The sequence below is a fragment of the Caretta caretta genome, chromosome 6, assembly GCF_965140235.1.
Source record: "Caretta caretta isolate rCarCar2 chromosome 6, rCarCar1.hap1, whole genome shotgun sequence".
Classification (NCBI taxonomy): Eukaryota; Metazoa; Chordata; order Testudines; family Cheloniidae; genus Caretta; species Caretta caretta.
The window spans coordinates 16397163-16414634 of record NC_134211.1 but is presented as its reverse complement, the minus strand read 5'-3'; the positions used below and the strand labels follow the sequence as shown (position 1 = coordinate 16414634).

The 17472-nt window shown below is 45.4% G+C and overlaps 1 protein-coding gene across 1 annotated transcript in view; it reads right to left on the bottom strand.

Annotated features, from left to right (window-relative positions):
- The window catches only part of LOC125638528 (NACHT, LRR and PYD domains-containing protein 3-like), a 51422-nt gene continuing 33950 nt past the window's right edge, over positions 1–17472 (bottom strand). The window contains exons 7-12 of the mRNA XM_075129287.1: positions 14203–14376; positions 10274–10444; positions 8741–8911; positions 5997–6167; positions 5434–5604; positions 1–3495 (exon numbers count right to left, since the gene is read on the bottom strand). Coding sequence (XP_074985388.1) covers positions 3396–3495; positions 5434–5604; positions 5997–6167; positions 8741–8911; positions 10274–10444; positions 14203–14376 — 958 coding nt within the window. The 3' untranslated portion in view covers positions 1–3395. The remainder of the gene's footprint in view (positions 3496–5433; positions 5605–5996; positions 6168–8740; positions 8912–10273; positions 10445–14202; positions 14377–17472) is intronic.

Genomic DNA, 17472 nt, shown 5'->3' with positions numbered 1-17472 from the left:
GCAGATCTGCAGTCAAGTCCAGAGACATGGTGAACCAAGGTTGGCATGGGGTGGGCAGGGACTGGAGGAGGCCAAGTGGCTTCACGCTTGGGTTCAGGAGCAAAAAGTTGGAAGAGCTAATGTATTTCTTAACAAAGGAGTACATACCCAGCCACCTGAAGTTCTGAAACCAAGCTCCATGGTTTAGTTTGGCCAACGTGATAAGCGAGCGGTGTATCATGGCAAAGTTTCAGCATTTTGAGTCGAGGCAGAGCATCGGGACATAAATGTACTCTTCATGATAGAGGATACCAGGCTGCAATTGGAAACACGATGGACTGAATAGCTGCATATTGTCCAAGGCCTGATGGATCTGGGTAGCGAATGTGTCATGAGGAGCAGGGACTGAATGATGGACATTAGGCTCTTGTCCACAGTTCCACTGAGAAAATTGGCTGGCTTAAGGACTGTCAAAAGAGGCTTTGTGTGTGATTCAGCATATTCATCCTTGTGGGACAAGACGTCCATCTTTCCATTTCTAGCACCCTGACAGTAAGTCACAATGAACTCGAATCGGGCAAAGAATAGTGACCAGCAGATCTGATGCTGATTTAAGTTTTGGGGCCATGAGGAGATATTCCACGATCATTGAATCAGTAAGTTCCTTCTAAGAGGTGGCACCACTCAGCAAAGGCAGCCTTCATTGCCAGTCGCTCCTTAGCCCAGATATCATAGCTCCTTTCTGCCAGGTTAACTTTTGTGACTAAAAGGCACATGTGTGGTGCTGATTATTAAGGGAACAAATAGGTCTGCACAAAGCAATGGATATCTATAACTGTACATAAAATGAGGTTAAAGGATTCTCATCCCTTTTTATTATTGCCCTTAGGCCTAAGTGCTTAACCAATATTTGGGGCCTTGCTGGGTTGTTTCTGTTAGGACAAGAAGTTGATTATAGAATCAGGAATTGATTTGGTGCAATCTTGTTTATTTACAAAGAATGTACACAAAGTTCTGATTCCTGAGCACGGGAAGAACAAACAGGAGGCAGTTTTGCTCAGAAATCCATGCCCTGCCTTTGAAGCGAGTCCTATGCCCCAAAGACTAGGTCCCTGCATCTCCTACCGGGGCTTCTCTAGGTTTCTGGTCTCTCTCTCTTAACTTTGTGGTTGCTTTTGCCTGTGACACAACAATCCATGCCTCAGTCCCAGGTTTTGCAATAAGTGTACAGGAAACCCATCTTATTCTGAGTTAATTCTCGCTCAGTCTTTCCCTTGTGGTTCAGGGTCTTGAGCAGTGTCGTCCATTTTGCCTGTCTTATGCCATACTTCCTTCCATTTGGCCTGAAGGAAGGGCGACTAGCACACCTCCCAGTTTCACAGAAGTCTTTGCCTACAGATCAAAGACATGCTTGCTGGCAGGCATTAACGCCTTCCAGCATAACAGTATTTTATTGAAGTTCACCACATTTCCCCAAAGTTCACCTCATTGACATCACATTTTGTTTACCTATAAACGCTGACTCCGCACCTGGGAACCATAACGATTACATTGAGAAATGGAAACAGCAGATATAAGGAGGTTATGAACTAGCATCATAGAGCTTGTCTACATGGCTATGCAGATTGTGTGGATGGGAGGACTTTGGCTTCCTCGACTATGGAATGCTGTTCTCATAATAAAGTCTGCTTGGAAGAGATGGGCCCATCTGACCAAGAAGGGGAACAGCATCTTCATGCACCAACTCGCCACTTTGCACCTAGGATGGCTTTAAACTAGGTGCAAAGGGGGCAGGTGACAAAAGCCCACAGATAAGCATTAAAAAAACAGATGATCTTATTAGAGGGCTAATGTTGGGGGAAACTACAATAGGGTCATAGGAGCAAGATGAGGGGAATTAATGGGGGAATCTGTTCAACTTCTTGCATGTGATTTGTCCAAATGCCTTCACGGGAGGTGCTGCGAGGTAGAATACATAAGATTTGCAAACTTCAGAACCCAGGATAAGGCTAAGAAGCCTCACCTTTCAGGTCAACAAGCCACCAGAGGGAAGATGGGCATTGCAGAACATGTCAGATCCCTCACCTTGGGGAGAAGAAGTCCAGACATCAACAAACCGGCTATGCCAGGCTTTCACCAGTCTCCCTGCACCCTGTAATATCACTCTAGGAGAAGTGCTGTGCCTTCAACATCACTGTCAGGCTCCTTAACAGCAGTTCCAGATTCTAAGTGATGAGAATCCAGACAACTGCGAGCACTGAAGTGTTCACCACCGCTCCCCCCCATCGTCTTAAATGTCTTATTTTCCCCTTTTTTTCTATGTTTGTCTTGGTTGTGTTAACTGGGAGATGTCCTAGCCCTTTTTTATTCTCTAACCTGGTGGTGTGAAAGCGTAGTTTTGTACGTGCATGCAGCATGTGCGTATGAGCACCAGCTGAATCCACATCAGGAAGCTGCCTTAAAGAAAGTTTCCCAGATGTAAGTAGCCCTAAAACAGTCTCAAAGACATGTTCTGTGCTGTGTGTGTTTAAGGCCTGAGAAACAAAGCTGTCAATTGCTAAATAAGAGATGTCAAACTTCTGCTTATCAGCGTGTGTTTTTTTTAAAGCCTGAACACTGTAACAGCTCTGGGTGAGGGGAGGAATGTTTTCACCACCACGCACTGAAATGTCAGGAGGAAGCTTTGTAATCGGCTCTGAGCTTGCGGTTCAGACATTAAATAATAAACTGCCTACAGTATTAAGATAGTTAACCAGCACCAAGTTATAGATTTAATTGATTGAGTTGGGATTCATACCCAAAACAGTCACCTTCTTAGATCCCTTCTAGGATTAATACAACAAATAATCAGTTCTTATTAATCTGATGAGGTAACTAATTTGGTGACATACTTTTGATCCAACATTGAGACTAATTTAATTGGGGTTTGATTTTGGTTGGGTAGTTGCATTGCTCTAAGCGTCATTTAGTTTCGTCGTACGATTAGTAGCTTCGCTTTGGTGATACAGTTTGTTGGTGTAATAGTTTAAATACAATTTATAAAACTGATGCCAAACAACATTTCTTTCAATAAGCAACATGGGTCTACAACCTTGAGGATGTGCGCAGATATAATTGGGTGAACCTAAAAGCCTAACCAGCTCCACATAATAAGTCTTTGGGTCTCACAACCCTGACAGTCTCTTCCATCCCTGTGCCTATGGAGGCTGAATGTGTAAATTCAAGAAGCTCACAGAACGGGAGCATATTTTTCCCCATATTGTGAGGTTCTCACTCTTTACACCAGTCAGGAGAATATACATCCGGAGTCCTTGGTGATGGCAGAGATGCCTTAAAAGAGGCAGGTCCCATCCCTAGCTGTTGTCCCAGCTAGGACGAGAGCCAGGCCAGAGCGGTGTTGGTGCAATGGCTTCTGCTCACCAATTCTTCCATATACGTATGACCATATCAGGTTCTCTCTTTTTCACAGCATCTAGCTCTCTCTGTGTTTCTTCATTTACATTGACACTGCTCAAACTGTGGGGGAAAACAAGTCAAGAAAAAGTGTTAGATATAATAGCCTGAGAACACAGTCCCTTTGAAGCACAGTTAGCCGCACTCCATTGGTTTCAGTGAAATCATCTCTGGAATGGACACAAAAGACTATTGCAATGAATGTTCAGACATAACTATCTGGGCCCTTCTTCTGTCCCCATCCCAGACATTTTTGGTCCACCCCATCTGCACTGGATTCCCTCGGGAGTCTGACCATGCCTGTCCTTTCCTACTGAAGAGGTTGCTGTTGAGTGATATGCGGAACTCTCGGCCCACTTAGAGGAAAGGAGATGCCAGCATGTGAAATTTATAGCAAGCAAGAAAACAGACTTCAGCGAACTTTTTTGTTCCTGAATTATTAATCTATAAAGTTATTGTTTTAAATCTAAATCATCATGTGTTTTGGTTGTAACATTCCAGATCCAAAGGCTGTGTGGGGGAAATTGAGGACTGTGTAGAAAACTGGACGTTGTTTAAATGTATTTGCTATCTCAAAGCGCCACAGAACTTACTTCCATTTTTTAATTCCCATCAGTCTTTTATCTTCCTTTATTTCTGGTCCTTTTAGTTCTCTCTCTTTTATAGATTTGCCTTTCCCCCTTCAGGCCAGTGGTACAGAAATTTCAAAACATTCTCTTGTAGCTGTTGATTTAAAACTCCTAGCTGGCTGGCTGTGCTGGATTTAACTGAAACCCTGGTAGTTTTTATGAACTAAGAAGATCTTTAAAATGGTTTAAAACTGCCTGACATTGTTCTGGAGGAAAAGGCAGATGTCAGTTGCCTAAGGAGCCAGCTGGACCTCCCAATCCTACCAATATCTGTATGATCTGCTGACCAGAGAGACAACCAAGATGAGGAGGAGAGGAGTGAAGGAACGGGGTTGCCATCATAGACAGAAAAAGAAATTAAACAGAAACAATGAGGTGTTCACTTTGTATCCTTTCCCTTTTTACCTTTTTCTTTTTCTGTTTGTCTGTTTGGCTTTGTCCCAGAATTATTTGTTGAAATGGTGGTAAATTATCCTTTGAATGGAGGGCTATTTTAATTCAATTGTGAAACACCCCAGACTTCTATTCTCAGTCCTGCTTCCTGAGTAAAATAACTGAGATTCTAACATAAAACTATGCTTTTGAGTGCTCAAACAGCCACTTTATTATCCCACATTTAAGCTAGTTGACCTGCATAAATAATACATTTTTCAGGTTGGTGGCTGAACTGGGTGAAGGGGAGGGGGAAGGTCCATTTTGAACCAAAACCGCACTTTTCCGTTTTTTTTCTTGAAAAGAATCAAACAAACAATTTTTTTTGGTGCCAAATGAAAATTTATTTGATCTGAAAAAAAATGCGGGTCTTTTTCTGTTTTTGTTTAGTTTCTTTTTAAGTGTTTTTTACCCTCAAAAAACCAATTAATCAAATTAGCTAAATTTCTAAACAAAAGATTGTTTCAAAGTGACAAGTCAAATCTTTTGTTTACAAAAAATCAGCTTTTTATTCTTCCAAAACTATTCACCAAATGCAACCTCCATTTGCAAATATTTTCATCCTGAAATTGCATTTTTCTGCAAATTTACTATTTGAGCAAAAAAATTCTCCCAGCTCTACTATTATCACAGCAGAGGATCTCTCTTCCTTTCTCTGTGGGAGGAGACTAGGTGCCAGTTCTTGGGTGCATGGAAAATAACAATGTGACCCCAGGAGAAAGAGCTTAAATCACACCACTATGTGCCAGATTTTCCAAGGAACTCAGCACCCACAATTAGGGCTGGATGTTCAAGGGGACTGAAGTCCCATTTACCCAGGGTGCTGAGCTCTTCTGAAAATCTGACCATAAAAGTCACAAGCTACTGCATGCTGAGCACTTTAGAAAGCCTGGCCCCATGTGAAAGGAACACCCGCGAAAGGAGCCCACTTGTAACTTACCCCAGTTTCTGCAGTTTGCAGTTTGGGTGTTTCAGTCCTTCACACAACTGTTTCACACCTGAGTTGTCCATTGTTTTCTCTCCCAGGATCAGCTCTGTCAGCGTCTGGTTGGTGCTGAGAGCAGAGGCGAGATCCCCACAACAAGCAGCTGTGAAATGGCAACCACTCAGTCTGCAGGAGCCAGAGATATACAAAGATTTGTGACTGCCTATTTTTGCCCCATTCACTGCCATCAGCAGTCTTCATTCTAGACATGTACAGATAAACCATAGTGCTCTGAGAGGAGGCTTGGGGATTATTCATAAATTCTAAGGCCAGAAGGTTCTTCACTTGTGAGGTAACGCCCTTCTCTTCATGTGTCAGTATAATAATCCCTGCATCTGTAAGTCTCACTCCATGCATTTGAAGAAGTGGGTTTTTTACCCACAAAAGCTTATGCCAAAATAAATCTGTTAGTCTTTTAAGGTGCCACCCGACTCCTTGTTGTTTTTGATAAATAGCGTGTAACTCTCAACACCACCATGTTAACAGGCACAGACTAAAGGGAACCAGCTGGTACTTACTGCAGTTTCTGTAATTTGCAGTTTGTATGTTTTAATCCTTCACACAGCAGCTGCACTCCTGAATCTCCTAGGTTGTTCCACTTTACGCCGAGCTCTGTCAGGGTCTGGCTGGTGCTGAGAACAGAGGACAGATCCCCACAGCAAGCAACTGTGAGATCACAATACCCCAGTCTGTAGGATATGAAGATATACAGAGAGCAAAATGACGACTCGTTTATGCCCCATCTTCTGCATTTCTCCTCCTTGATACCTGTATGTAACGCTAAAGTGATTCTTAATTTAGAAGCAATACAGAAATCACTTCATTTTGATTCAGATTACAAAAAGACCTCCTATACGAGGCTCTAGACCAGGGGTGAGCAAACTACGGCCCACGGGCCATTTTAAGCCAGCCCTCGAGCTCCCACTGGGGAGTGGAGTCTGGGGTTGTCCTGCTCTGGTGCTCTGGCGCTCCAGCTGGGGAGAAGAGTCGGGGGCTGCTCCATGCGGCTCCCGGAAGCCGCGGCATGGCCCCGCTCCAGCTGCTGCGCACTCCAATGGCCCCCTCTGGCGCTCCCATGGGAGCTGTAGGGGTGGTACCTCCTGCACCCCAACCCCAATTTTGTGAGCATTCACGGCCAGCCAGACAATTTCTATTCTCAAATGTGGCCCTTGGGCCAAAAAGTTTGCCCACCCCTGCTCTAGACCTCTAACACACCATTAGTGCTACAACCAAAACCCCAGTAGCATTAAATTAATTATTCTAATAGGAACTCATCCATCCAGCTACAGAAAGCACCTTCCCACTCCTCAACCCTCTCTAAAACCCCGATCAACCAGAGGCTCTTTGCAGCATGCCCAGAAGGTCCCTAAATGTGGGGTATTTTGGACTGGGGGAAAGGGCAAGTCCCAGAGCCCTCACAGAGGCCAGCCATCCCTTCTCTTTTATAACAAATGGGGGCTCAGCTCAGGCTCCCATGCTGACTGCAGTTGGGGCAGTCTGGTCTAGTGACAGATACAATCCCTCAGGTAGGCCAGTCCCAGATCATTTAGGGCTTTACAGATCAGAATCAGCCTCTTAAACTCCACCCAGAGACCAATGGGCAGCCTGTGCAGATCCTGGAGCCATGTGCTCCCAGCAGGATGCCATGCTCAGTAAGTGACCTAGTGCTGTCTACACTGGGGCTTAGGTCGGTTTAACTGAGTCTCTCGGGGTGTGTGTGAATTTTTCACACCCCTGCATGACATAGCTGAGTCGATCTAACTTTCTAGTGACGACCAAACCTTAGCGAGTAAAATAAGCAGAGGATCTACAGAAAATGTCTATGGGGCATGAAGAGGCTCTGTGTGACCCAACTTCTATCTAGTAAAATACGACAAATCTACAGTGCAGTGAGGTCTCTCAGCTGTACGTGGGAGGAGAGTAGGTGTTTTTGGGAGGTCATTAGACGAACCAGTTGGGATTTTTTCAGTGAAATAGTTTTTCCATCAGAAAATGCAGATTGGTCACAAACTTTTTATGGGCATGTCTCAGTGTTGATGAAAGTTCTGTCGGGAAGGTCTTTCCAAGCCAGGCTGGACTTTCTGGGCAAAACTACAGCGAGAGCAAGACTAGAATAGCCAGTAGCTCCGTGGTTGGGGCATTCACCTGGCTTGTGGGAGGCCCAGCTTCGTCTCTTCACAAATCAGGCAGAGCAGTGGCTTTGCCCCTGTGCCCCCCACACCTCAGTGAGTGCCCTAACCAGTGGGAGATTGGCTAGTTTAGCTCCTCTCTCTCTAAGAAGGTGTTTTTTTCATCACAATGAAGAACAGGGGGAAATATTGAGTTTTCACAAGATGGAAAACAGCTTCCCACAGCTGTCAGGCGTACGGATGTCCCAGTAGAAAAAGCTCAGGTCACTGTAGTACAATGTTAATTAGCACTGTCATAAATATAAAGGGAAGGGTAAACCCCTTTAAAATCCCTCCTGGCCAAGGGAAAAATCCTCTCACCTGTAAAGGGTTAAGAAGCTAAAGGTAACCTCACTGGCACCTGACCAAAATGACCAATGAGGAGACAAGATACTTTCAAAAGCTGGGAGGAGGGAGAAAAACAAAGGGTCTGTGTCTCTCTGTCTATATGCTGCTTTTGCCAGGGATAGAACAGGAATGGAATCTTAGAACTTTTAGTAAGTAATCTAGCTAGGTATGTGTTAGATTATGATTTCTTTAAATGGCTGAGAAAAGAATTGTGCTGAATAGAATGACTATTTCTGTCTGTGTGTCTTTTTTGTAACTTAAGGTTATGCCTAGAGGGATTCTCTATGTTTTGAATCTAATTACCCTGTAAGGTATCTACCATCCTGATTTTACAGAGTGATTCCTTTACTTCTATTTCTATTAAAAGTCTTCTTGTAAGAAAACTGAATGCTTTTTCATTGTTCTCAGATCCAAGGGTTTGGGTGTGTGGTCACCTATGCAAATTGGTGAGGATTTTTACCAAACCTTTCCCAGGAAGGGGGGTGCAAGGGTTGGGAGGATTTTGGGGGGAAAGATGTACCCAAACTACGTTTCCCAGTAAACCCAGTTAGAGTTTGGTGGTGGCAGTGGATAGTTATCCAAGGACAGAGGATAAAATTAATTTGTACCTTGGGGAAGTTTTAACCTAAGCTGGTAAAAGTAAGCTTAGGAGGTTTTCATGCAGGTCCCCACATCTGTACCCTAGAGTTCAGAGTGGGGGAGGAACCTTGACAAGCACAGACTGCAGGAAACCATCTGTTACTTACATTAATTTCTGCAGTTTGCAGTCTGGATGTTTCAGTCCCTCACACAGCAGCTGCACGCCTGAATCTCCCAGTTTGTTATCCGCCAGTTCCAGCTCTGTCAGGCTCTGGCTGGTGCTGAGAATAGTGGAGAGATCCCCACAGCAAGCAGCTGTGAGGCTGCAACTCCCCAATCTACAAGAGACAAACACACAGAGAGGGACCTGATCACTTGTTTCCTCCCTGTTGGGTGTGGTTCCCTCACTGATGTCGGTGTCTGTCGGGAGAAGGTTTCATTTCCATTCTGGAGGGAGGGAAGGATGGCTCTTGCCACATGTGCCACTAGCCAAATACTCGGGGGCTAGGGACTTCCCAGATCCTCAGTGACTGAGGGGTTAATTCTGGCTTCCTTCCATCTATCCTTGCACAGGTGCTCAGGGAAAGGGCTATCAAAACAGCTGCTGGGCGCAGAATGGCTGTGGGTTGAGATGGCCGCAAATCCAGGCTGAGCGAGCCTCAGGCTGGGGTGGTTTATGGTTTGATGTGTTTAAGTTGTTTTGCTTTGCTGACTGAGATTTTTTTCTGCTGAAATATCCTTCCTGATTACCAGTCTTGCTGCCGCACAGTGCTAGGACCATGGTACCACCCTGGACACCTGCTGCTCATGCTGCCTCTTCCCGACTCTCAGTAAGACATTTGCTGTTGTAGCTGAGTCTTCAGAGCTTTAATGGCCCTGCAAGTTTCGCCTGAAACTACCTCTGGGAGGATATATATCATATGGGGTCCCGAAGGGGTCTGTTCTGGGTCCAGTACTGTTCAATATTGAAAATAGGCTAATATCAGTGTAGGGTGTATTAGCAGGAGAGTTGTAAGTAAGGCATGGAAGGTGATTGTCCCACTTTACTCATCACCGGTGAGGCCTCAGCAGAAGTACTGTGTTCAGTCTGGGGCATCACAGTTCAAGAAAGATGTTGACAAATTAGAGAGTCCAGATGAGAACAACAAAAATGAAAAGAGGTTTAGAAAACAAGCTCCACAAGAAAAGGTTGAAAGAATTGGGCATGTTTAGTCTACAGAAGAGAAGGCTGAGGGGCAACATGATAACAGTCTTCAAATATGTGAAAGGGTGTTATAAAGAGAATGGTGATCCATTGTTCTCCATGTCCACCAAGGGTAGGACAAGAAGTAATCAGCTTAACCAGCAGCAAGGGAGATTTAGGTTGGATATTAGGAAACACTTTCTAACTATAAGGATAGTAAAGCCCTGGAACAAGTTACCTAGGGAGACTGTGGAATCCACGTCCTTGGAGGTTTTTAAGAACAGGTGAATCTCTGTGAAACACCTGTCAGGGATGAGCTAAGTTTACTTAATTCTGCCTCTGCACTGAGGGATGAACTCGATGACCTCTTGAGGTCCCTTCCAACCCCACATTTCTATGGAGTGGAAGGTGCAGGGCCTGGGGCTGATGGGAGCGCAAGCATTACAGTTCTGTAAACACAGCAGCCAGAGCTACCATGCTAGCAGGTACAGACTGAAGGAGACCAGCCGATACTTACAGTATTTTCTGCAGTTTGCAGTTGGGATGTCTCAGTCCTTCACACAGCAGCTGCAGTCCTGAATCTCCCAGCTTCGTCCCCCAAAGGTTCAGTTCTGCCAGGGCCTGGCTGGTGCCGAGGGCAGAGGACAGAAACCCACAACATGCAGCTGAGAGTCTGCACCACTCCATCCTGCATGAAATGAAGAGAGAATGGAAAACTACTCATTTCTGACCCATGCACTGTGTTCCCCTCACAGATGTCCATGTGAGTCTAGAAAGATCTATTATTCTTGGAGTGCAGGGAGAGACGACAGCGCTGTGGGAAGAGGCCGGGGGGAATAAAAACACGAAAGGTCATTAGTATAGATTTCTTCCATGCACATCTGTCAGGCAGGGTTTAACTCTCATTTATGTTGGTGTAACTCTGGAGCAAATCTATTGTAGTCAATAAAGACAGGCTTGCAAATACAGAGCAGCTGAGAGCACAGTCTGGCCCGTTATGTTGGTTACCCAGCACTCCACAAGTGACTGTTCAGTTGAAGTGAGGGGAGGGGGCGGGTTGTGAGGGTAATTTTAGTGGGTTGGGAGGTGTAAGGTCATGGCTGGAAAATAGTTCAAACGTTTTCATTGCTAGCACTCTGGATCCCTTCTAGTTTAAGCAGATGGAGCCAGAATAAACTCTCCAGCCCTGAAACGTTCCCCAGGGCCACGAATATTCATTACCTGTCCCTTGTAAGAAGAGACACCCTTAATCCCAGAAGACAAACTACCTGATCATTCTCACCCCCCACATTGTTGAGGATACAGTACCTTCCCCCTGTGACAGCCTCTGTCTAGCACAATGGGAATCCTCAAACCTCTCAGCCCCCACCCTGCCAGTGAGTGACAGACGCAATAGAAATGTGTGACAATGACTGGAATGCGGAACACTGGGGTCTTGCTTTACATGGCACCATGACTGAGCAGATTAACGATTTTTAACTAACCGTCTGCTTTTAAGGCTGTTTCTTCCCTGTATGAATTAAATAAACTAGTTGTTTATGAAGAAAACTAGAAAAAAACCCAAGAACTCAGTCCAGTGGCACCTGAAGGACCCTTGCACAGGGCGGCAGCCAGGTTTGGATCAGAGACTTTCAAGTACACAGAACAGATTGTTGCCACCTGAGATGAAATACTAACTATTTATCCTATGCATGGACCAGCCTGCAGAGAGGGGGTTTCCAGTGGGTCACATAGCTATTGACCATACAGCAGTAGAAGGCTGGATGCTATTTGACGTTCAGATAGCAGGCAGCTCCCTGTGATGATGCGCCGTGTTGCTATCAGTGGATATGTACTGAGTGGGACACCGGGGTACAATGAACAGGTGTCCCAGAAGTTGTCATTTCCTTGCTTTTAAGGATTTGTGTTGAGCGGGTGTCCCACTCACCCAGCCATAATCCTTTCTAAATAAAGATTTAGTTTATGGAGTATCCCGGTTTAATACCACAAATGTAGGAAGGTTTGGGGGGAGGGGCGAGGAAAGGGGGAGCAGGGATATTTGAAGTGGGGTTAATGGTGTGTATGGGGTCCCAGCAGGTCCATTTCCAACCTGTCTAACTCCAGCACAAAGGGGCCTGTGTTCTTGGTTCCTACCTGTCAACTGCCGCCTCTGCTCTGCCTGCCAAGACGTGGCTCCTTGGAGCTCTGAAGCTTTGACAGAGGCTCTTCTGCTCCCAGTCATCCCTCAGTGTAAGCCCCCAAACTGCCACAGCAAACTCCTTCTCCGAGCAGCTCTGCCCTGTGTGGAGGGAGCTGGGCCGCACACCCTTTGATTTTGGCAGCAGCACCATTGCTTCTCCTTCCTCCCTCCCCACAGGCCATCTGGACCTGGATGAGAAATTGCCTAAAAATGGAAATCCCTTCCCACAAAAAAATTTCCATTTTTGAAAATGTTCTGCACCAAATTGGGACAAAAATTCAAAATATTTTGTGGGAAAGAACTTCCAGAAAAATTCCATTTTGGGAGAACCAAAATGATTCCCTAGCTGCCCGCCTGGCTCCAGGGCTGCCTGGCTTCCCAGACGTCTGGAGAGGAGACTAGCTAGGGAACTGGGCAGACCAGGAGAGCTGGCTGTTGATCTGAGAACCCGGGAAACCTAGGGTCTTGCAGTTTCTCCAAGCAGAGAGGCTGGAGCTGACTTCTCCATACTTTTTGCCACTGTTGTTGGGGTCGTGTGACTGCCAGGTCACGCACTGTGCCTAGTGCGACAACAGCTGGGAGATGTACCTGGCGGCAGTTCTGGGAGGGGGTCACCTATTCTAGAACCCTCTTGACAAAGGCAACATTGAAAGCTCATGCTCAAATAAATTGGTTAGTCTCTAAGGTGCCACAAGTACTCCTTTTCTTTTTGCGAATACAGACTAACACGGCTGTTCCTCTGAAACCTGTCATTGAAAACCTTAAAGCAGGTCAGTTCGGCTTTTGGCAAGGAAGCTGTCAACTTTTGCAAGCTCCCTACATCCCAGGAGAAGAAGAAAAGCTGCCTTTACATCCAGGGCAAACACCACAAGTTCTCAGCTACTGTCCTGTAGCTGTCACCTCTGTCTGGGCAGGGACCCACATCCCTCTTCCTCCTGACCAGGGGTTTAGGCTTTCTCCTTTTCCAAGGCAGACGCTCACTGTCCTGCCATGACAGCATCAAAGCAGCTGAGTGCAGATACCCCAGGACAGTGAGTGACACAAGCTGCCTCTGTTTGAGACAGTTGTCAATCAGAGTGGGGTGGGTGGTGAGGTAGGAGTGATCTGTCACTAACACAGTCTCCAGAGATCCCTTCTCTGCAGCACATTAGATCCAAAGCTGGTGGGGGGTGGGCACTGCACCAGGTTCACAAGGCCATTATTTCACCTTGTTCCCTGCTCCCTACAGTGAGTTTCTCCATCAGTTGTCTAGTCTACTGTGATGACATCCCAAGTCATGGAGCCTCCACCCCTTCCAGGTGGAGACTATTCCATGGGCCAGTAGATCTAACAGAGCAGCACAGCAGTGAAGCAGACTCACCCTTCAGCTGTGTATCTTCCCTGCCCCCCCCATCACTATCAGTGAGTTACTGAGTCGTTCCTCACTCTCCTCCGAGCTGTGAGCGAGAGTCGAGGCAGTTGCCACCAGGGAGAGGAGCCACCATCACTCTCTGCAGGGCTGTGGGGGAGGAGAGGCAAATCATCCATGATGGTGGGAATAAAAGGAGAAAAAAACCAAGAGCCCTGAGACGAGTCCTCTCCACCTACATACTGACAGGCAGAGCTGTGAGGTCCTGCTTGGGGGCTGGTGGGGAGAGATGGGGACAGAAGCAGCTCAACATGGGTCCTGACATGGGTCTGATGTTCTGGGGAGAGAATGAGGGTTCCTGAATTAGGGGTTGGTGGCTCTAACCCCAAACCGCCAATGATGGGCAGCAGCTGCAGTAAAAGAAGTCTAATTTGACTTTCACTTTGCTGGTGCTTTTGGGGCAGATTTTCAAGAGAGCTCAGCATTCAATGTTGAAGGCTTCAAAATCTGGGCAGAAAAGTGTCACAAGTATTAAAGTTAATATGTAAAGGTGTCAAAGTCATTAAAATTATCTTTAAAATGGGCTGTTAGTGGAAGGGTAAGAGAGTGCTCTTTTTTTAAAAAAAGCCAAATATTAAAGAATTGGTTTTAAAACATTAAAATATTTATTTTCCCAAAATTGGGACGGTGTTACCAGCCGTCTGCTGTGGGCCCACCTTTGCTTAATATTTCCATTTTCCAAACAGGGCAGGCTGGGTGCGTGTTGTAAGCCATTGACAACGGTGCTGGAGAGACATTTAACTCTCATCTTTTCCATATACCTACAGGGGGCAGACACCAGACACAAGCGACAGCCCCTGTGAAGCGTTTTACATAGAGGTCACCTGAAAATACACAGAGGAGACCAAATATTACTTACCCCAGTATCTGTAATTTGCAGTTTGGATGTTTCAGTCCCTCACACAGCAGCTGAACTCCAACATCTCCCAGAGAAAAATTATAACTGAGGTCCAGCTCTGTCAGGCTCTGGCTGGTGCTGAGAACAGTGGAGAGATCCCCACAGCAGGAGCCCGTGAGACCGCAACATCTCAACCTGCAGGAGAGACAAATGCAGGGCAGATCCATCAGAGAGTGAATGAGGCTCATCACAGCCGTTCTGACAGGTGGCCCTGCCCACCATCTCCTTTCCCTGACCAATCAGCATCAGGAATGAGCCAGAAATCCAGCCCTAGACTCTGTCCCAAGACCCATGCCTTGACCAATGAGAACCCAGAACCAGGTTTGGGTGTGACTTCCTGCATTAGTTCCACTGCTTGCACTATAAAGAGAGAGAGAGAGAGAGAGAAATTTCAAGGAAGGCTCTAGGAAAGGGTTAGGAAGAGGAAAATGGGGAAGATGGACAGAGAAGTTTAGAGGGTGGAAAATATCAGAAGAGAGAAGTTAATTGGAGGGTAAAAACAGACACTACAAAACAATGAGGAAAAAAGAGTCAGAGAGAAAAGGAGAGAAGAAAACATTCAAGCAAGAGAAAAACTAAAAATAGTAAATGGCACTCTGTTACATTATTTTATATCAAGTTTGATGCCAAAACATTGCAATAAAATATGCTCATGGCATGTGGCCAACCCCAAAAGTTCCAAAATCATGAGTCAGGCTCCAAAAAAATCACAATATCGGCTTAGAATTCAGGGGATTTTTTTTACAAATACATTTTGGGTTCTTTTTCTTTGTCTTCTGGTTTTTGAGACTTTAGGGTTTGTGTTTTCAGGCTCTCTCTGTAACCACAGGGGCTAGAAACTTAGCTTTCATTTTTAAAAAGTGAGGGGCTCACTTATTCACATGACTCCAGGAGCTGTGACTTTAAGAAAAACCATCAAATATCAAAATTTGTGATAAAATCATGAGATGGCAACAATATTATATATCAGACAACGTGACTCCATAGGACAACCGGGCTACAGAGACCCCATTAGGAATGGCAGGTGGGCATGGGAGTCCATTTGTCCAGAGATTAGAGGAGGGAATAACCTGATTTTTGTTTACCTCAAAATCTTTACTGTAAAATAATGGGTTTTCAGTCCTCCTTTAATTGCAAATCTGAATGCAAACTTAATTATAGAATTGCTAGCACTCCCTCCACAGGTTTTTCCCCAGTGTTGGTGCTGGGTTTTAGACTACTTCATGCTTGCATCTACCTGAAATAATCATATATATTTTGGAGTTCTGTGATTTTGATGCACATCTGTTTTCGCAGTACATTACCTGATGCATTCGCAAGTTATCCTAGCACGGAAGTCCAGATGAACACCAGCTGTCCTTGAATTATTGATTGATTTATTATTATTATTATTGATTATTGAATTATTGCACAGCATTCTGACTTTGAAACATATGAAAAGCGTCTAAAATACAGGAAATTGCACCTAACTTTTCAAAAATGCCTGGGTGCAGTGGCTAGTTCATGCCGCTGCTCACCGCTGTCCGTGCTACCATGGCTACGCTACTATTTTTAATGCACTATCTCAGATCAGCACTAGCATGAATGTCCGTACGTGAGCTGGGAATCACACACCCCCAGCTCCAACTGCAGACAAAGCCCAAGGCTTCTAGGGCAGAGAGCTACTTATCAATGGATAGAGAGTAGGGGCAGTAAGGAGGGGTCCAACCACGGTATCTGATCTGAGGAACTGTGTCTGGGAAATTTCAGGAAGCTGTCTACCCAAGGCCTGGAGCTAACCAAGCAAACATGCAAAAGCCATGAAGAGCTGTGGGGAGGTGAACTCCTGCCGCCCCCCAGACCTCATGGATGCATACTTGGAACAGCTAGCCTATGCTGCTGCTCGTGCTGCCGTAGCTACATCACTAAATTTAGCACTCTGGGTCGATGAAAGCTAGTGTGAGTATGTCTAGTCACTCTGGGAATCACACCCCCAGCTCCGAGTGCAGACGTAGCCTTCGTGTGGGCAAAAGACTGTGGGAGTGTCTCATGGATATGAGACTTTTCCACTCCAATCCAAGATTTACATGGAAGACGCACAAGAAATACAAGCCAGCCTCTGGAAAGCATTACTCTAGGCACCAGCCACCAAACCAGTGCAAACGAGTTTCAGCCACGGCACACAAAATTACTACAGACACAGGTACACCTCAGGATCAAAGCTTGTGTTGAACAAAGCAAGGTTAGTGGCTGAAAAGCCCTTTATCAGCTTCGATTAGATCCCTGACCTGGTCTGCATCACCAGAGCCTGGCTAGATGACACTGCAGGCTGGGAGCTGGATCATTTCATCCTTCCAGGTGACACAGTGCCCTACAGACCCAGACCAGGCAGTTCCACTGGCAGAGAGCCAATTTTATTGCCATCCAGTTTCAAATGCAAAAGAAGCTCCTTTGTAACAAAATCCTCTGAGTGCATCTACTTAATCTGAGAGACCAATGACGAGACCAATAAGACATCCCAATAGCACAGATCTATTACTACAGAAAGCTCAAGTTTTCTGGAGGAGCTGACAGAGACACTGGCTGATATGGTGTCAAGGTTCCTTCCCCACTCTGAACTCTAGAGTACAGATGTGGGGACCTGCATGAAAACCTCCTAAGCTTACTTTTACCAGCTTAGGTTAAAACTTCCCCAAGATACAAACTATTTTACCTTTTGCCCTTGGACTTTCGCTGCCACCACCAAACGTCTAACCGGTATTTATTATTGGGAAAGAGCCGTTCGGAAACGTCTTTCCCCAAAAAATCCTCACCAAAACCTTGCACCCCCCCTGCCTGGGGAAGGTTTGATAAAAATCTTCACCAATTTGCGTAGGTGACCACAGACCCAAACTCTTGGATCTTAAGAACAATGAAAAAAGCATTCAGTTTCTTATAAGAAGAATTTTAATAGAAGAAAAAGTAAAAAGAATCACTTTTGTAAAATCAGGATGGTAAATACCTTACAGGGTAATTAGATTCAAAACATAGAGAATCCCTCTAGGCAAAACCTTAAGTTACAAAAAGACACAAAAACAGGAATATACATTCCATTCAGCACAGCTTATTTTCTCAGCCATTTAGAGAAATCAGAATCTAACGCATATCTAGCTAGATTACTCACTAAGTTCTAAGACTCCATTCCTGTTCTGTCTCCGGCAAAAGCATCACACAGACAGACCCAGACCCTTTGTTTCTCCCTCACTCCAGCTT